This window comes from Rhinolophus hipposideros (genome assembly GCF_964194185.1).
Source record: "Rhinolophus hipposideros genome assembly, chromosome: 9".
NCBI lineage: Eukaryota > Metazoa > Chordata > Mammalia > Chiroptera > Rhinolophidae > Rhinolophus > Rhinolophus hipposideros.
In genome coordinates, this window is record NC_138055.1 from 89330705 (window position 1) to 89352014 (window position 21310).

At 42.0% G+C, this 21310-nt stretch overlaps 1 protein-coding gene across 1 annotated transcript in view; it reads right to left on the bottom strand.

Annotated features, from left to right (window-relative positions):
- Positions 1-2252, bottom strand: part of NINJ2 (ninjurin 2) — an 81301-nt gene extending 79049 nt beyond the window's left edge. The window contains exon 1 of the mRNA XM_081059623.1: positions 2141-2252. Coding sequence (XP_080915749.1) covers positions 2141-2173 — 33 coding nt within the window. The 5' untranslated portion in view covers positions 2174-2252. The remainder of the gene's footprint in view (positions 1-2140) is intronic.
- Between the last annotated feature and the right edge of the window lie 19058 nt (positions 2253-21310).

The following is a 21310-nucleotide window of genomic DNA, read 5'->3' on the forward strand; positions in this document are numbered from 1 at the left end:
AGAGCATCTGCCACATGAGGAGAGGATAAAATCATGCTACGAGCGAACAGACATATCCACCTGTCCTTAACAAAAGCTCACCCTCTTCTCAGAAGACCACAGTGACTTTTTTTCAAAGAAGAGTCAAGGCTTATTTTGATCCAACTGTTTTTGTTTTTGTTTTTGTTTTAAAGGAGGGCACAGCTCACAGTGGCCCATGCAGGGATTGAACCGGCAACCTTGGTGTTACCAGCACCATGCTCTAACCAACTGAGCTAACGGGACACCCCTCCAGTTTTATTTTGATCCAGAACTGGAGGGGAAGTTTTGGAAACTAACTGATAACTTTTGGACCAACCAAATATATCAATGACCAAAGGGAAGTATGAATCAGACACACAATAAAAAGAGTATATCAGGAGAGAGAGAATAACTCTAATGGAGAAAGGTACCTCAACAATTTAGTTACATGCTACAGATAGAGACATTTATCAAGGCCTGGCCAGTGATTTCCTCCTCTTTAGTCCTACCTTCCTCTTTCTTCCTGAACCTTTCTTTCAAATGCAGAGTCCGTAGCCTGTAACTCAGGATCATTTAGTCCATTAGCACATAAGAAACTTGTTCCTCAGAGACTGAAAATGAGCAATACTGTTTCCTTAGCTACTATGGATCCAATGGAAGCAAGAATTAGATGCAGTGAAAAGAGAATCCACCCCACCATCAGAAGACCTGGGGTGGAGTCCTGGTTCTGTCATGTTCTGGTTGAGTGACCTTATGCCTATGAGTGAGCCCTCTAACTCATGGTTTCCTTAACTCATTCATTGAACAAATATTTTCTGAGCAGTTACTGTGTACCAAGCCCTTCCCAGGGCCCTAGAGATACAGCAATGAATAAAACAGAGGATATCCTGCTCTAATGGCGGTTATGTTCTAGCGATATTACAATAAGTAATCAATAAACAACGTAACTTCAAAAAGTGAGCAGTGCTGTGGAAGAAATAAAACAAATGATAAGGACAAATTGGGAGGAGGATCTCCCCAACGTAGTAATATTTGAGCTAAGACCTGAAGGTACTAGATAGAGCCAGCCAAGGTAAGAGGCCTTCAGGCAAAGGGACCAGCAAGCCCTGAGATGGGCTCTTATTTGGGGCTGGATGAAAATCAAGGAAAATGACACTGGTATGTGGTTGTACATGATCAATGGTTTTGACACAGCACTCTGAGTAATGCTAGAACTTCCCTGGTTGTGTCTCAGGAGCAAAGGACGGAGGCTCTGCCAGGCTCCCACCACTGTGCCCAACACACACACACACACACACACACACGCACGGCAGCTCCTCTTTCATTTGAAGCATATACTGGGCTGCTGCTTAAGATTTTGCTCGAAGAATATATTCTCAAATTCTTGATCTGAAAAGTCCTTCCGCACTCTAATTGTCAGACATGAGAATGTATCACACAACCTCTGTGATAGAGGGTTGATTCAACTCTGTTCAGTAGACAGAGTCGGGGAGTGTGACTCTCGAGACGCGACTCCCCTGTCACCAGATAAACATTCTCTCCTTTCCAGGGGTGAACCTCTGATGCCCTGAAGTCTACCCCAGGTTCTGTCTCCTCCTGGTAGATTATACTGACTTACTTTTCTCGCACTGTCCGAATGAGACACTGTCCTACACAGCGCAGCTTTGTGGTGAGAGCCAAGAAATGGCTCCAGATTTTTCCAACCTATAAAATGCAAAGTTGGCCAGCTGCCTTTCTTCCTAACCCCAAAACTCATATCTTTCCTTGTCTCTAGAGACATACCCCGCAGCTCTCAAATAAGTCTCTATTGTCCAGGGGTTTTGGGAAAAGCACTGCACAGAATATGAAATAATTTTCTGGTAACACAAATCTAATTAGATCTTTGACAAGAGGAAGCAGAGGCCAAAAGAGATTGAAACAATCCATTTCTCACATATTTAAAAACAAGTGAAGAACCAGGCAGGGAAACAGCAAGAAGGAATAAAGAAGGAAAGCCTAGGGCGCATTTGGAGAAGTGGGGTAAGAAAGAAAATGGGAGGGTGGGAGGGGAATATCAAATGACCAACATATTAATCCTTTCTTCCCTCACCGTCACCTCTCCTCCCCGTCTCCACTCTCCTCAGCCCCAGAGAGAACTTACTTGAAGGTCGATGATTTCTCTTTCTGATTCCATGCTGCTGCCCTTAAGTGCCTTCACACACACCGGGTGCCAGTAACAGACTGCGTGGGCTACTCCAGGCTTTGCTGTCTGAGTCTCTACTGCTTTCTTTGGGTGGGAGAGAGCACACAGCTGGCGGGACAGACCTGCTATTCATCCATCTGATGTGAGCTGCCCGTCTTGGCCTCAGCCCCTGGGGGAAGTGTACACATGCATACACGTGCAAGAGTGTGTGTGTGTGTGTGTGTGTGCACGCACACGCGCTCCAATGGTGGCATGTGGCACATCAATAGGTGGCCTTTTGAGTTGGTCACGACACCATCATTTTCTCCAGTGTCCCCAGTGCTCCTCTAGTTCCAGAGGAGCCATCTGAGGTCGCCCAGCCTGCTTTGAGCTAGTAGCTTTACTGCTGTACAGAAACACTGTGGATTTATGAAGGAACTTGAAAAACAGCCTGAGGATACTGTCTGACTTCACTTTGGTGGAGCTGAGAGGGTTCCCAGTCACCAAGGGTTGGGTGGCTTCCAGCATATTCCCAAGACTGAGGCTTAGGGACTTCTGTTGTTCTTCCCTTTGTTCCCTCTATCCCTAACAATTTGTTTAATGGTAGTTTACCTAATAGGCCCCAAAACATAAGCTTTATTCTATAAAGTGATTAAACAACATATTACTATTGACAGGTTGTTTGATGCCCTCATTTTCTCCCTTGATTCGCCGGGAAGAGAGCAGGAAAAAGTTACACCTTTGAATTTCATTTATGCAAGTAGTTGCAGTTTCCCTACTTTCAAAATAAAGCTATCAGGGCTGTCTTTTTTGGGGGGTTTTCTTTCTGTTGTTTACCTTAGAGCCTAAAACTCTTCTGGCTTGTTCCTGAAGCTGATTTTATTTTATTTTTATTTTACTTTACTTTATCTTATTTTTTTAAAGATTTTTATTGGGGAACAGGGGTACAGGACTTTATTGGGGAACAGTGTGTACTTCCAGGACTTTTTCCAAGTCTAGTTGTTGTCCTTTCAATCTTAGTTGTGGAGGGTGCCGTTCAGCTTCAAGTTGTTGTCCTTTCAGTCTTAGTTGTGGAGGGCACAGCTCAGCTCCAGGTCCAGTTACCCCTTGTTAGTTGTAGGGGGCGCTACCCACCATACCTTGCAGGAGTCAAACTGGCAACTTTGTGGTTGAGAGGATGCGCTCCAACCAACTGAGCCATCCGGGAGCTCAGCGGCAGCTCAGCTCAAGTGCCGTGTTCAATCTTAGTTGCAGGGGGCGGAGCCCACCATCCCTTGCGGGACTCGAGGAATTGAACTGGCAACCTTGTGGTTAAGAGCCCGCACTCCAACCAACAACTGAGCCATCCGGGGGGCAGCTCAGCTGAAGGTGCCGTATTCAATCTTAGTTGCAGTGGACGCTGCCCACCATCCCTTGAGGGACTTGAGGAGTCGAACTGGCAACCTTGTGGTTAAGAGCCCACTGGCCCATGTGGGAATCAAACCGGCAGCCTTTGGAGTTAGGAGCATGTAGCTCCAACCGCCTGAGCCACCGGGCCAGCCAGAAGCTGATTTTAGACACCAGCTTTTGTCTGAGTGGATGTGGGTATGTCTGTGAGTGCACGAGGGATGTGGTGTTAAAGAGGAGTAATCTAATTCAGAGTTTAAATGTGGGGGGAATAGCAGAGTCAGAAATTTACCCTCCCCACATTCAAATGTGAAAAATGGGCAATTTCTTTATATCTACACTCTGCTGGACAAGTGGTGAGAGGAGGGATGGACAAAGGCATGAGGACTACTTTTCAGACTAACCTGATAAGGGCAGTTGAATTTAATTTAAATGGTGAAAAGTTCAGTTTTGATAGAATGCTCAGTCTTTCAGATTTCCACCCATCTCCCCCAAAGATGGCGTGTAGGCATACAGGATAGGGGTGTGGTTTCTGTATGCCTGGTGCTGGAGCGGCGATGGCTCTGGGATGTACTCTGCGGCCTGTCCACCTCTGCCAGGTTCTGCTATGGAGCTGTTGGACAGGGCTGGGCTGCCCCCTGAATTGGTGAGTGCCCAGCAGAGACTCAGCCTGCTCCTGGGCCTCCTGCTGGCGTTAGTGGCTGATGTCTGTGGCCAGGATGACTCATGATACATTCTCTGTCTGTTCTTAAATATCCAGAGGCTCTGTTAACTCTGCCCTATCTTGGCTTTCGTGGTGATGGGGACCATCCTGAGACCTGCTATGACTCTTACTGGCTCTCATCTGGTGGTACCAGCTCAGTGGTCCACTCCCCTAAGCTAACCTCCTCTGACCTTTGGCTGAAGCTCCTGTTCTCCCTCGGGTACGTGGGGACTGAGAGCTGCTGATAGTCCTGGAGAAAGGAAAGCTCAGCCCCACTTCTCATAAAGAGTTGGCTTTGACGTGGCTGCTCCAGGTTAGTGCAGGGCCAGACTTTGAGGTGATCTCCTTTCAGACTCCAAAATGGGAGAGAGGTGTAGAGCCCACTCTTCTCAGCATTCCTTCAAAATCTAGCAGTAATATCCACCACTTCCACCCCCCGGTACAATACCATGACATGCTAAACCCCATTCTAAGCACTTTAGTACACACTTACTCACTTAGTTCTCATAACAACTCTGCAAGGTAGGTAAAATTATTACATCTGCTTTACAGATCAGGAAACAGAAACACAACTTAACATTGCTCAGGCAATCCGATTCAGAGTCCATGCTCTTATCCATGATTTTGGCTCAAAAAGGAGAGACTGAGACACTTGTCTGAATACTTGCTTTCTATTCCTCTGCTTTCTTTCTTCTCATAATCCCCACAATGTAGGATCAGAAAAGGTGGGCTTTGTCTTTTTTCTCTTTTTATTCGTTTTGGATGTACTGTTCGTTTTGGATGTACTTTGTATGGAACTCTATGATAATAATTCAAAGAGGAAATGACGAAATTTAGAATATCCTCATAGTCAACAAAACCTGACTATCAAAAACAATTGTCTTGCTGGAAAACCTTATTTTGGATGTCAGAAGCAAAATATTGGGTGTTTCTTTAAATAATATGAATGCATCTGGCAGAATAGAGGGGAAATCGAAACAAAAAAATGCAAAAGAGAAAAGCGCCTGCATATATATGTATATATATTCCCTATTAATAAGCACATTGTTATTAAAAGGAAAAAGCTGTAATTGGCTATAATAATGGTTTTGATTTGGCAAGATCTTTATGGATTTGGACCTTTCCCCATCTCCTAAGCATCATTTGGAAGTAAACAGCAAGCAGGATTTGGTTTATGTACTGTGACTCTGGACCAGGGGTCAGCACAGTTTCTCTGAAAAGGACTAGAGAGTAAATATTTTTTAGCCTTGTGAGCCATATGGTTTCTGTCGCAACTACTGTACTCAGCTCTGCTATCCTAGAGTGAAAGCCGCTGTAGACAACACGTAAACAAATGAGTGTGGCTGTGTTCCAACGTAACTTTATTTACCAAAACAGTAGGCCACCTTTGGCCACACAGGTCATAGTCCGCTGACTTTTGTTCTAGAATATAAGCAGAAAGAGAATCTGGAGCTCTAATGATCACAACCATGTCCAATCTTCCAGACTATGTCTTTCAAGTCTAATTCCCACTTGAGAGGTTAACAACTGAGCCCCCTACTGCAAGGACAATATGCTAAACATCATGAGGATATAAAACCACAAAATACATGCACTTGTGCAATACATACATGGAAAGTTAAGCTACAGTGAAGAGTGCTTCTGACATTTGGCTGTGATACTGAAACTATGCCTACCTCGATGGGAAAGGTTCCTGTTTCTCTTTACCTCTAGAGTGACTTTTGCAGTGAGAAGCCCACTTTTAGGGAAATTGCCAGTTGGAAAGAATTTTTTAGAACATGCTTGAACTTACAGGTAAGTAAACACTTAGAACCACTCAGAAAGTGGTCATGGAATTGGGGTCTACAAGGAGACCCTAGGGGTGTCTTACTATGTAGGAGGCACAAAGAGTTGTAGGGTATTAAGAAGCCAGCAATGGGAAGATCTCTGAATGTTGAATAGTGAGAAAACCCTGTGGTGGAAACCAGGCGTCCTCTGTGTGTGCTGAATCACTGTGTGTTCTTAGGCAAGTCACCGAACTTCTCTGGGTCTTATATTCTCCTTTGATAAAAGTGAAGTGTCAGGGCGGCTGGATGGCTCAGTTAGTTAGAGCTTGAGCTCTTAACAATAGGGTTGCCGGTTTGATTCCCACATGGCCAGTGAGCTGCACCCTCCACTAGTAGGTTGAAGATAGCGAGCTGCAGCTGAGTTGCCACTGAGCTGCCAGTGGGGCAGCAGATGGCTCAGTTGGTTAGAGCGTGAGCTCTCAACAAGTTTGCCGGGTTAGTTCCTTCATGGGATGGTGGGCTGTGCCCCCTGCAACTAAGATTGAAGGACAACGACTTGGAGCTGATGGGCCCTGGAGAAACACACTGTTCCCAATATTCCCCAATAAGAAATTTTTAAAAAAATTGAAGCTGTCAAAAATGATGATTCCTAAGATTTCTTGAGCTCTTATACTCTATTTCTAATGTGTGTTTATATTAAACACTTTCTGTGTAACAGATCCAAGTCTGAATTTTAGAGTATAAAAGTTAAGGATCCCTAATGGAGTTGTGGGGACAAAACCCCAAAAAACAGTTTCCAGGCTCTTGGCCTCACATAGAAAGGTGCTGGCTCGGGTAGTAAATGGCCATCAACTGTGATCAGATGGCCAGCAGCTGTGGCTAGTTGGCCGTCAGCTGTAACCCGTAAGCCATTGGCCACTAATATAACGGCTGTGGCTACACTAGCAGGAATGGAATGGGGGCTAGCAAGAAGATGGTGGCTGGCAAGCGCGGACTGCTGTTAGGCAGATTATGTAGATCCTGCTTCCTGTGTCTCCAGCCCAGCCGCCAGCGAGAATATATTGGTTTGACTCCCCTATCTATGGCTCCGTGGGTGTTCCTTTTTGGCCTTACCGTGTCCTGCGTTCTTGGGCGGGGAGTGGGAGCTGAGACCCTGCACGACAGGAGTATTTATGTAATTAGAATCTTTTTGGGAAAAACTACCCCTATGTGTTACCTATGCTAGTGAAGCCTGAGCAGGGCAGACACACGACAAAGATACTAAAGGAGAACAAAGGCATATTTCAGAAAATGCTTACGAGCTCATTTATGCTCATTTACACAATCATTCAACCACCTCCAAACTCAATGCTACAGGCACCCTATGGCCAGGATGGATGGCAAAGGGAAACTTTTGGGGGAGTCTATGGAGGGAGCTACCCTTACATAGCCTGATGAGGGCCAGGCTGGCCAAATGGATAATTAAGAATTAGACTGGGTGACTCTAGCACTATCTAATAGAACTTCCTGCAGTGATGAAAATGTTAAAGAAGATTTCCATCTTAACTGTTCAGTATAGCAGCCATTAGCCACATGTATGTATTTAGCACATGAAATGTGGCTAATGTGACTGAGGATCTGAATTTTAAATTTTAGTTAATGTTAGCATATTTACATTTAAATCACCAGTAGCTACCATATTGGACAGTGGAGCTCTAGACCAAAATTCAGTGTATTTTAAACATCGCTGAGCTGTGATAATCACTTATTTAACATCCCATCCTAGCAGCTAATTTTTTGGTAGATGTTCATTAGGCAAAAGCCTGATTTGATATAAAAAGAAACTCAGGGCACACAGCTCTTGTGGGAATGCCCCCTGAAGCCCTGGGATGCTCTTGGTTGTGGTAAATAAAATTCCCCTACGGTCTTTTGTGTTCAGGGTAGGGGGATTTTAACTGTGACTCACTGTTCAATGAATGATTAATAACAGAGCCTTGTCATGTTGATATGGAACACTTCTCACCTCTCACCTCTGTAATGAAGTTAAAAGGCGTCTGGCATTCTCTCGGCTTAAGAAGGTGAGGGAGTAATAGCTGATTTCTTCTTAGTAACAGGAGAAGACTTCTGTGGTTTTCAATCCTTTTAAAGCAAGGGAACCCTGTTCTTAAATGAGATCTTATGCAGAAGTTAATATAAAGCAGATTAAAGTGAAGCTGTTGGGACACTGGGGTCATATCCACTCCTGCCCCTTCTCAAGCTACACTTTAAGGCAGCTCTTGGGAACCCTTTATAGGGCTGAGCAATCACAAGTCACACAAAACTCTGTGGAGTTTTCAAGTCTTGAAATGACATATTTTTTTTTTAAAGGAGAAGAAGAAGAAGATGGAAAAAGCACCTTCAAAATAGTGGCCACTTATCCCATCAGCAGAAGGGATGCTGACCCACATGGCCTTTCTTTGAGAGTGTTCCTCAGACAGTAAAGGCTGAGTGTCACCGTCACACCTTTTCCCACAGAGCACAAAGGACTCAGGGTTGGGATGTGGGGAGGATGAAGGCTGGAAGGTGCCATGCGGAATGGATATAAGGGTACCAAGACCACTCAGAGCTCTAAGACTGTTGGGAAGGGGTGAGGGCAGGAGGCCCAGACAGCGCAGTAGTAGAGTTCTTAGCAATGTGTCACAATCAGAGCTCTGACTAAAAAAGCCCCTCAGAGATGGGGGTACCAGGCCAACTATTCCACCTTACAGACAACAGAGGCAGCGTAGTGCTGAAGGTGGAAATAGACTTGGAAGCTAAGTTTCCGTCCTTTTAATCATATGGCTGTGGGTGTGGGGGTGTGTGTGTGAGAGAGAGAGAACTAATATGGGAATAGTTGCTTATGATTTCAAACTACTTTGTATATGTTTTATTTTATATAACCCTCACAATGATCCAGTTGAGAGTCACAGATGAGGAAACTAAAACCGAAGTGATGCGCCCAAGATCACACAACTTCCAGGTGATAGAGCCAGGACTCAATTCAGGGTTTCTTTCCAATTCTTTCTCTTTTCTCCACATGCTACCAATCCACATACATGTGCAGGCCCACGGTACGCTCCGACACCACAGTGATCTGCAATAGGAGCACACACACACACACATCATTATTGCTACCTGGCCAGTGGAGCTGAGCAAGTCGTTGGCAGTAACACACTATCAACCCAGGAGACCTAGATTTGATTCCTGGTCCTCCTATTTACGTGTGTGTGTGTGTGTGTGTGTGTGTGGTGAACTAGACTTTATTTTATAGAGCAGTTTTAGATTCACAGCGAAACTGAGCACACGGTGCAGACATTTGCCACATGCACCCTGCGTACACACACAGCCGCCCTCACGATCACCTCTGGGCACCCTAGCGGTGCATTTATTGCAATCGATGTACCTATATTGATACATCATCGTCGCTCAAAGGCCATCGTGTACAAGAGGCAAACTGAATTCGCCTGGACGTATGTATCCCCTGGTGCTGCACATTCTATGGGTTTTGACTAGCTGGGTTTTTATTTTTTTTAAATAAATAAATATGTTTGGTTATTTTTTGCTAATTTTGTATTGAGGAACAGTGTGTTTCTCCAGGGCCCATCAGCTCCAAGTCGTTGTCCTTCAATCTAGCTGTGCAGGGCGCAGCTCAGCTCCAAGTCCAGTCTCCGTTTTCAATCTTTGGTTGCAGGGGGCGCAGCCCACCATCCCATGTGGGAATTGAGCCGGCAACCTTGTTGTTGAGAGCTGGCGCTCTAACCCACTGAGCCATCGGACCACCCCTCCGGCAGCTCAGCGGCAGCTCGTTGCCTTCAATCTAGTTGTGGAGGGTGCAGCTCACTGGCCATGTGGGAATCGAATTGGCAATCCTGTTGTTCAGAGCTCGCGCTCTAACCAACTGAGCCATGAGGCCACAGACTAGCCGCGTTTTTGAGCAAGTTACTTCACCCCCTTTCTCCCTGTAAAAATGGGGAATCATAATGCCTAATTTATAAAGATCATTGTGAGGATTCAACTAAATCAGATCATGGATGTAAGTAAAACCAATGACCTGCCTCACACAGACTAAGAAGAACCAATTAAATGGAGCTAAATGTGAATTTTTGTAAGAGGTCATCAATGTAAACCTGTTAAATTTCCTGAGTCTTTCTCTTGTTCTCTTTTCTCTCAGCCCAGAGCCTCTCGTCTGGTGGAGATAATTCTGCCAGAATTCTAGAAGGACATTCAAGATTCACTGTGCAGCTGCGAGGAACTTAAATTGTAAGTTTGGTTCTTGGAGGAGGAAGGGTTAGGGAAGCAGGCATGAAACACACGGGCATTCACAGAACCCTCAAGTGGGCCATGGGACAAAAAGGTTCTGATTTAGACTACTTGCCAAGAGAAACAGAAGGGGAAGAGAAAGTGCAGAAGGGAAAAATCAGAGTGTGGGGGTGAGCTGCCGCTTGAGCTACTGTGAATATGAAATAAAGAAACTTTCTCAGCGGAAGTTTATCAAAAGAGACCTTTAATACTGCAAACTATAGAATAGCCAGATATGCACATGTGTATCTGCTTCGCCCTCATACTGCTTACCTTTGGACACATTCACAGAGAGTAACCTGGGGAAATTAAAACTCCAGCATCCCTCATTTTGAATTTCTGAACAGTCCCACTGAAAAGATTTTGTGCCAGATGTTGTTGGCTGCTCCTCTGACAACTAGTTCTTTCCCCTGCTGCTCTTACAACGTTTAGAGTCTGAACAGCAGTTTAGAGTCTGAAACATCACTGTTTCATATCCAATTAGGTGGTAAGTAGGCCCTTTGAGAGCAGGGATCGTGCGTGGCTTCTACTTCTGAACCTCCCATGGCAGTTGGCCCCTGCAGACAAGCACAGAGTCTTGGGCTTCTGAGGGGGACCCTTCGGCATAGTGTAGTGCTGGGTTTCCCAAACTCAGTCAGAGCCCAAATAAATTCTTGTTAGAAAAAGTGTGAGTAACTCAGACTCAAGTGAGTGGGGTGCTCTGGAAGTGCAGTTTCCTGAGCACTTATCATAATGTGACATCGATTGTTTTGTGATCTTAGGTGAGTCATTTCCTCTGTTACCTTATTTTACTCATCTGCAAAATGGGGAGAACAATTTTATGAAGGAACATGTATTCACTTTTTTTTCTTATTAAAAAAGTGATCTATGTTCATTGTGGATAGCATAGAATATACAGATGAATACAGAATAAAATAAAAATTACCCTTAAAACCACTCAAAGACAAACACTGTTAACATTTTGGTTTATTGCTTTCCAATTCTTTCCTTCGTGTGTGTGTGTGTGTGTGTGTGTGTGTGTGTGTTCCCAAAACCAACTACCTAATTGGCAGGTGCAAAATGACAATGTAGATCCCCTTGTTCAAAAACTATTACAAATTTTAAGATGGCAACAGCAGAGCATGAAGCCAAGTACAGAGCCTTTTCAAGTACAGAGCCTTTTCACACACGAGGCCCTGTGCGACTACACAGTCATAGGCCCATGAACCCGGCTCTTTCCATTCCCTTCTCAAAATAATAAAATTATCAACTGTTTTTTATGAGTCAAGTATTTTATCTAAATTAGCTCTAATTTAATTCAACTTCCCCAAAATAAATGTAAGTTTTTTATTCTTTCCTCCACTCTCTGCATTTTTCCGGGTAAGACAACTGCGGATGAGACAGCTTAAATAACTTGTTTATACAACTAGTAAGAAGCAGAGATCATATTCACACCTGAGTTTTTCTGATGGTAAGCCCATACTTTCTCCACTGATTGCACACTGCCTCTCATACTAACTTATAAATTAGAACAAATTTTTAATAAAATTGAGATTATACTATACACAAAATATATTGCATTCTCTTCCATTTTATAACATGAGTGCTTTTTCTTCCCTTATGTGTCTTAGGCCGTTCAGGCTGCTGTAACAAAATACCACAGACTAGGTAGCTTATAAATAACAGAAATTTATTGTCACAGTTCTGGAGGCTTGAAGTCTGAGGTCAGGGTGCCAGCATGGTCAGGTGGGAACCCTCTTTCAGGTCCTAGACTTCTTATTGTACCCTCACATGGTGGAAGGGGATAGGGAGCTCTGTGGGATCTCTTTTATAAGGTCATTAATCCCATTCACAAGGGCTCCACCCTTATGACCTAATCACCCCCTTAAGGCCACAACTACTAATACCATCACCTGTGAGGTTAGGATTTCAAGATATGAATTTTCGGGGGACACAGCCATTCAGACCACAGAGTATGTCAATAAATATAGGGAAAAAAATAGTGGCTATTTGTGAGAAATATTGAAGTTTCAGATAACAAAGTATTGAAAATACTTCCATTGCAAGATTATATTAAATACAAAGCACCAATGAGGTAAAACAGGAACATGTGACCAGTAGAAAATTAACCCATATCCCCCAACTAATAAGTAGAACGTAAACATCTCACTCTCCTTACTCTGAATGTCCTCCACATTAAAGAAGGTATATTTACATATCCCCAACAGCTAAGAAGAGTTTTGTCAATTTTACTTTCTACAATTTGCCAAATGAAAGCAATAGGTTTTATTTTCCAAGTACAAATAACATGATTATATGGAATATAATTTTCAACCTCCTCCTTAGACAGCCTCTCTCTCTCTCTCATATTCCAATAGGGAGAGTGCACTCTCCTCTATCCCTTGACAACCACTGAGCTACATGTAAAGGAGCCAGTTTTGAAACTAATAATAGAAACCTTATAATATACCACTCCAGACTTTGGGAAATTAATCACCCTAAGTCCCAGTAGCCATATCTGTCATATGGAGCTCATAAGAGCTATTTCAACAGTGTAACAAGGAAAGGACTTAATAGGTAGGCCTTTCCCAAAGCTGGGGTCTCTAAGCCAAGGGCCAAGCTGAGGTCACTGAACATTAGAATTTCTTTGGAGGCCTTAATTCCTCAACGAAAACTGCAACCATGTTTGTGGTGTCTGGGATCAGGAACTGGGAGAGGAGTAAGGCCTATCACTGTACACACTTCCTCCCACATGTCACAGTTATTTGTTTGTTTGTTTATTTATTTGTGGTGTTTAAAAGGAAAACAATGAATGTACAGCTACCTTTTAGGGGAAAGAAAAATCACAAAATGCAACCCACAGCCTTAGGGGGTGAGTGAGGGAAGAATACTCAGGCAGGTGTTTTGTCCCTGAAGTCAAGTGAGTCTTGGGGAGCTGTGTTAGGGACACCAGCCTGAGGCCAGTTTCCTCTTTAACAAGAGCTGGTGATGTCATCCCTTCATAGAAGATGAGGGGCACTGGGTAGGAAGAATCCCCCATCATTTGGTACGAAGTTTCCACCTATCAAATGAATCTTTCTAGATGGCATGGTGACCTTTACTGACAAGCACTCTCAACTCAAAGTTGTATGAGGAGATGTAGTAAGAAATGGCATTATTAGACTTTAAATACATACAGTGCATGTACAAAGTGCTTTCCCCCAAGGCCCTGTGTCCGCGGATGCCCACCGGGACTGTAATCGCTGGTCAATTGCAATGAATCAGGAAGGAACAGGGATGGTTCCAGTCCCTGTGTCGTGTGCACTGGCACTGTTACTGTTTCCTCTGTCTTGAGCTTTTTCTCCCTCTCTTTGCTCTTCGCTAGTGCTCCTCTGGTGTCCTCTTCTCATTAATAATAACTAACTTGAGTTCAGAACTTCAGCATTTACCAAGTACTTTCACAGACATTATTGCATTTGGGGCTGCATGACAACCCTTCATTTCACAGATGAGGTTGAATGACTTGGCTGTGGTAAAACAACAGTTAACGGCGGAGCCAAGGTTTACACACAAGTCTTTTTACATCAAATCTCCTCTCATTCTTTCCTCTGTACATTGTTGCCTTGTTCAGCCAGGCTTAAACTCCTATTCTGAACCCCCTTAAACTTGGCTGAGCCACCATTTTCCTTCCTTGTTCCATTCTGTTTCTCTTCCTCCATCACCAGTACTTTTTGTCTACACTTCTCAGTCACAGCATTTTGCCACTTCCTCCCTCATGCTAGGTAAGCCTGCAGTTTTCTAGCACTTTCAAATTTACTTTGAAAAGCTTTCAAATGGGAAAGACCCTTACACTTTTCTGCCCTTGATTTTTTTTTCCCCACTTGAAGTGAACGCCTACTTGAGAAACTGAGAATCCTTGTAATTACAAGTGGGTTACAGTTTGGTTTCGGTTTTCATTATGACTTTTGAATTATTAATATAGTATAAGTCTATCATAGAATATTTGGAGACTAGAGAAAAGGGGAAAGAATACCATAAATAACTTCATGATCTTAACACACTCTTGCACATAGTCTATTTTGATAATGATGATGTTTGACTCTTGGAAAAATTTGACTCTCCACTTACTCCTATAATTACCACACTATTTTTGCACTTTGCATGTCTTTTAAGCCAGTGTTCCCTTTTCAAGACATTACTGCCAATTCATGAGCACAGGGCACCATTGACTGCTCTGCCTTAGTCTGTGAGAGAGTAACTACAAATCCTGTTTCATTTAAGGGACTGGTCAGCTTATTTTAAACATTCTTGCCCATTAGGTCAAAGAAGGCATCTATGAGCAGAGTACTTGGACTTGCTGGTCTGTGTGTAACAATGACGGTGCTTAGCCTAAACACAGCCTTGTCCAGATCTGGCCGTTCAAACGGTCTTTGTAATTTAGGCAAATTCAGAATGTCCTCTGTTCAGGGAAGAGGTTACTCAGGGATAGAAAGAATATATAAAATGCATCTATATATTTAGAAGAACTCTTTGTAGCTTGGCTTAAAATTCCCCAGGTTTGAGTGTATACGCAGATGTAGTAAACGTGTATGTATGCCAGGTCATTATGTAGATACATAAAATGTTAGAGATAGAAGTGGTTTTAGTGGTCGTGGTGGGTGTTGTGTAGGTAAAAGCTATACCACAATTGCTGGGAGATGGCCATATGTAATGGAAGGAGCATTAGATTTAAAATATAAAGAACTACTATAAATCAACAAGAAAAACACAAACAACGCAATTGGCAGAGAATTTGAATAGGTGAGGCACAGAAAAAGAAATTCAATCACTAAATATGAAAAAAAGTTCCCCTTTTTTTAAGTTGCAGAGACATGCAGCTTGAAATCACAATGAGATACTATTTCATACCTATGGGATTGGTCAAAAGTAAAATGTCTGAAAATAGCAAGTGTTGGCAAAGATGTAGGAAAAAGAGAACTGTCATACACATCGAATGGAAATTACAGGGTCCATTTTGGAGAATAATTTGGCAATATCTAGAAAAGTTGAAAATGTCCATATTCTAAGACCTTACAATCCACTTCTAGGTTATACTCCACACAGCCTTTCTCAAATGGGATTCTTCACCTGAACCAGAGAACACAGACGATTATTTGAGTGATTATTTTCTCAGATCTCCCAAGGATGGTACAGAGCTAGTATCATCCTACACACATAGAAAAGAAGTTAATTCATTACACACAGTGATTGCATTAATGACATTAAGATTTGTCCTGTTAAACCCAATTGAGAAAGACTGCCAGGGAATCCCCCAACCATATTGACAATACCACACTACCAGTAAGAGTAAAACATTGAAAACAGTTTGTTCATGTGTAAGCAAATAGACAAATCACAGTATATCTATAGTATGGAATTCTATGCAGCAGTTTAAATAAATGAACCAAATCTATGATTCAGCATAGATAAATCCTGAAAACAAAATGTTATTTTAAAAATTGTAAGACATTACAAAAGTCCCATTTTCTAAAAAAAAAAAAAAAAAAAGTCAAAACCCATTTTCTAAAAAAAAAAAAAAAAAAAAGTCAAAACCCATTTTCTAAAAAAAAAAATGTCAAAACCCATTTTCTAAAAAAAAAATGTCAAAACCCATTTTCTAAAAAAAAAAGACATTACAAAAGTATGATATCATTAATAAATACTTTATAAAATACACAAACTAACACTATACATTATTTATAAGTGCTTATTTTGTAGCAAAAATGTAAAATAGGATCTAGCTGTGCCTTGAATTCATGATAGTTGCTGCCTCTAAGTGGAGAGGATAACAGATCTGGGGAAGGAAGCAAAGGGGACTGTGACAGTCATTGGGTCTGTTCATGAATATTCTGGCTTTTCTTCTAGGCACATCCTTTGAGGTTAGACCACATGACTTACCTGGGCCAGTAAAATGTGAGTGGCAGTGTTACTTCTGGATGGAAGATTTAAGAATCATATGTACAATTTACTATGTTCCTTTTCCTTTTGCTGTAGTGACTAGCAGTGTTTCAAATTTCATCATTTCAGGCTACTTCATCAGCTTGGGTCTGGAGTGAGGACGATGCACAACAGAGTTCCCAAATGACCCACAGTGAACATGTGTCATGATTGAGAAATAGACCTTTGTTGTTTTCAGCCACTAAAATTGTGGGATTGTATGTTTCTCACTGCAGTATAGCCTAGCCCATCGATAAAGACTTCATCTTTATCTGTAATGTTTTTATTCCTTCTTTTTATTTTTCAGGTCTAAAGAACATAGGACTAAATGTTAACATTTGTTCATTTTGAGTGACGAGTACATGTGTTATATAACTCTCATTTTTTTGGTGTTAAAAAAAGTCATCTGGAATGATTTTTCTTAAGACATTTGAAATGCAAATGGTAGGATAATGTAGAAGGCATGTGTATTTTGAATAAATTCCCCAGATGTATTTGATAGGCTTCCCTACCTCTTCTCTGATCTAAAAGGCAATTCCTTCATTTTATAGGAGAGGAAACTGTGGCCCAGAAATAGTAAGTATCTTGCTCTTCATCAAAGACCAATGTAATGCTGTAGCTAGCCACTAGGCCTTGCTATAATAATCATGATTCCAACCCAAACTTGTTACAGGAAACAGTCCTATGAAGATTTTCTGCATTTATTGTAAAACTACTGTCTAAAACATTGCTCATTATGTTGCACAATAGCCCCTAAATTAAGATCTTATGTGTGAAAAAATTTTTAAAGAATGTAGTCCAGGAAAATCTTTTTCCATTGTGGATAACTGGTAGACATCCACCTTTTTTTACAGCTTGTTTCCCTTTTTGCTATGGTTGCCAGGAAGCTCAGAGATAAAAGTACATTCAGTACGTATGGTAGCCTTCTTCGTTGGCGTCTTCTTACAATCCTGATTCTAACTTTATTGTATGCATGTCCTTTGTTTAAGCTATCTCAAACCTGATCAGAAAACAAAAGTGAATTAAGGGTGACTCCTCTATCATACTTCCTCCTTTTTAGGCTCTCTCTGTTGACTGTGCTTCATTTCTCCCACATCAAGGGAACTTCAGCTGTAGGAGAGGCCTGCTCATTAGTCCTTGGCATGGCTACAATGTTAAGTAAAAGCCTGATATTATCCAAATGATAAACACAGAATCAAGATAATACAAAAGGTTCAGTAATACACTTAAACCTGTAAATGTAAGTAAAGGAATGACTTCAGTTGTGAAAAATACCCTGTGCCACGGGACAGGATATTTCAGTTCTATTTCTGGGAGGGCTATTGTCTTGCCGTGTGACTTGGCTTCATTCATTAGGATTTGGTTTCATTTCTGTACAATGTGACATTTCTTCTAACTTTCGATCAGTATTTTATTTTGAAAAGAATAGAAACAATCACTTTCTTGTATTATTTTAAGTTCTCAAAATTTAAAAATAAGAAAACATGCAAATTTTTTGAAGAACCAAAAAAACCCACAAATAAATAAATATTACACATTAGCAAGCATGTAATCGACGACAGGCTGTCAGGGAAATCAGTCCCCCTCACCCTCCAACATGTAATGGCTCGTGATACAGGAATGGAATTTTCGTCTCCAGGGTGGGACTAAGGTGATGTGGGGGCAGAATCATTTCAGACATGGTTACTTTTCAGCATTCCAAGACCAGCTTGATCTTATAACAGAAAGGAATCCGGGAGTAGAATGCATGACAATCTGATCAACTACGTAAGGTCCTGTTTTCAAACTATCGGTAGTATTCTGAGGAAAACTATCTTAAGATTGATAAGTAGGTATGCCTAGTGGTCAAATCTGGAAAATTACGTCTTCTCTATCTCTCTGCTAGAGAACCACAATGCCTATTAGCACGTTAAAGACTGAGAAGTCCCAGAAAGGAAATCTGTGAACTTTGTTGAATCCAGTGCTCACACGGTTTGAGCACGGAACACTTCTCTCGCGCATGTCTATGGATGCCATCCACGTTCATCTTCCCTCTGATTCAGGAGTCTGGGACTCTGCTGTGTGGTTCTGCCACAGTGTTCTGAGAAACTGGGTCAGACCTGTGGAGTCTTGAGCCCCCACCTGAAAATTGAGGAAGATAACACTTGTCCTCGCTTAGTGGGGATGAGTTAGAGAATGTCTGCAAGGGCTTTGAACACCTTGGTAAGTAGGTTCTATAGAAACAATGTCATTATCTCAGTCACATCAGCACAATAGGATGATGTCACATCATTAATACAACAAATCTGAACCTCGCAGGTACTCCACATTCAGCTGTCTATCCTGGGCTTGGACAGGAATTATATAAACTCCACACACTTCAGGAAGCAAACCCACTTCATGCTGGTGACTGTTTCAAACATAGATTGAGAAGACAAAAAAGGAAATAAAGAGGAACAGACAAAGGGCAGGACTAAAGGGTACAATAGTGAACATCTGTTGAGTATTTACTATGTGCTGGGCACTGTGCTAAGCAGTTGAAACACACTATATTTAAACTCATCGCATTTACTCCTCACCAAAATCTGCAGGAAGCCGTGCTAAATGAAGTTTAAAGGGATTAAGTGTGTTGCCCAAGGTCATTCTGGTATGAAGTGGTACAGAGAGAACCTGAATGAAGCCTGTGTGACTCCAACGCCCACTAATGTTTCCTAAGGTGGTGCACATGAGCTGATCGTAGGTGGTGAAAAAAATATTTTTATTGTAATAGTTTTACATTTTTATGTATATTAGAAGAACAGTATAAGCACAGCAAACCCATGATTTCATTAAACAATAGTATAGATGAGGGTAAGCAAAAAAATTTTAAGTATTTTTTAAAATATTAAGAAAACTACAGAGGATGCCAAAAAGTGTATGTACATTTTAAGAAAGGAAAAAACTGTATTAAAATTGTAATATAATGAATGACACTAGCATTCATTGGATTAACATCATGTTTTGAGCAAATATCATACTACATACACATTGCTACTGTAATTCAATTCAACTTAGAAAAGTAATACATAGATAACATCGCTTAAAATCTGTACCTTTTTTTTTTTGGCACCCCCAGTATAGTACAGATGGTAGGCAGAAATGTCAAAAATCATAAAGGTGGTGTGCTAGTGACTGAATTTGGAGAATCTCTACAACATACCTTTCTACCTCCCGACAGGGAAACTAGAGGCAAAAAAAGCGAAATACCCTTTGGATTGACTTTAACAAGGCTTTGAGCTTGTTTCTGTCTCTAACCAAACAAAACGGTCCTCTGGGTTCTTCAGAAGGAAGTACATGAGAGGACGTGAAGTTCTGTAAAGACTGAAGGCTGGCAACAGTTTCTGTGTTTACCTGGATGGGGGTGGGGAGTGGGGCAGAAGAAAATATCTATGATTGTGAGATCTGATTCACAGAAAATCACAGACTGAAAAGCACTACCTCCTACAGAGAAGGAAACAATGCCTTTGAGTCCCTGGCAACCCACTCCTGACCTCCCCACCATCTGCAGGGGCCTGGTTCATCTTTCAGCTTTGTGAAGAAGGTCTTATTTAACAGTTCTTGATTGCAAAAGAAATCTACTCAACTGGTTCAAGCCAAGGGGCGGCGGGGGGGGGGGGGGAAGAAACAAAGGTAGAGGTGTTTCTTACAGACCACCAAGGGGCAGAACCAGGAGTGGGATCAGGACCCAAGATTGCTTGCCCATTTCTTTGCGTGTCTGATCTCTGCTTCTCTGAGGTTCTGTTTCATTCTTTCTCTTTCACGGCTTCATCACGCATGACTATCTGGGTCCTAGCTCTACATCTCTTCACAATTCTAGCCAGGTACCAGTATTTCTAGGTCTCAATTCTAAATGTCCATAAGAGAGTCAGACGGGCCCAGCTTGAGTCAGTTCAGTGCTGTTTAGTGCATTACAGCTATGATATAACGCGCTCTTCCAAAATCCTGCATCTTCATGCTAGCTGGTATTGGGTCCTGTGAATTCTAATAGACGAGACTTGGATCAACCTCCATGAAATTATGTTCCCCGTGTTCCTCATCTTTCCTGTTCTTTCACTTTAGCAAGTTGTACTTTGAAATTTAGTATTCCAGATAAAGGAGTGGATTTCCTGCATCAGGAGCAACGCTTCTTTCATTGTACCAACTCTGGTCTCCTGGAGGCTTACGGGTGATAGACACTCACAGGGTGATAAAACTGGAATCCTCTGGGTTATAAGGGAAAAGAATTAAGGATCTGGGCAATCAGTAAGGGTTATAGAGTGCACACTGGCACCTGTAAAGTGCTCTGGGTACTGCTGAGTAATGACACTGAATATGATTACGATGAGAGTAATGGTAACAAAGAAATCAGAAGAATGGGGGTCATGAAAAGACATGAGACTATGGCTAGAGCAAAGAAGCACAAATAGTTATTTCTATGTAGTAGAAAGAAACCTTGAACTAAGGACTCAAAGACTTGAGTTCTAGACTTGGCTTTGTGATCGCAGACTAAGGACTTAGCTAGTTGGGGTCCTTTTCTGTAAAAATTGGTGTGATCCTCTAAGTCAGAAATTTCCATGACCCTACAGTCTATAATTCCAAGCCTGGGTGAGAGAAAGGATGTTATACTAAATTAAATGATCAAAGCCAGATGAGGATCAGAAAGGTCTGGTTTCTTAGAGGAGGTGAATTTTCAAGAATGATTTGAAAGGTCTGAGGCCAGGCTTTGGTTTTGGTAGAAAGGAGAAAGCAAGGATGGGGTAATAGGGAAAGCCTAATACAATTGCTTAGGAGTGGGAACGAGAAGTATGATGCTAGAGAAAGAGCCCCAGACCAAAATATGATCTAGATAAATCCTTTACCTTTTCTGGGTCTAGCCTTCTCCAGTTCTGTTTTTCAGAGAAGAAAATTGCATAGGGAAGGAAATGGCAGTCAGGTTTATCTAACTGAAGCAGAGTCTGAGTTGAAGTACAAGAAAACAAAAATTAAGGTGGGTTGGAGTGAGGAAGGCTGGTGAGGTATCTTGAAACCTGTATTAAGGAATTTCCCTGGCTTAGAACAGGGCGATTG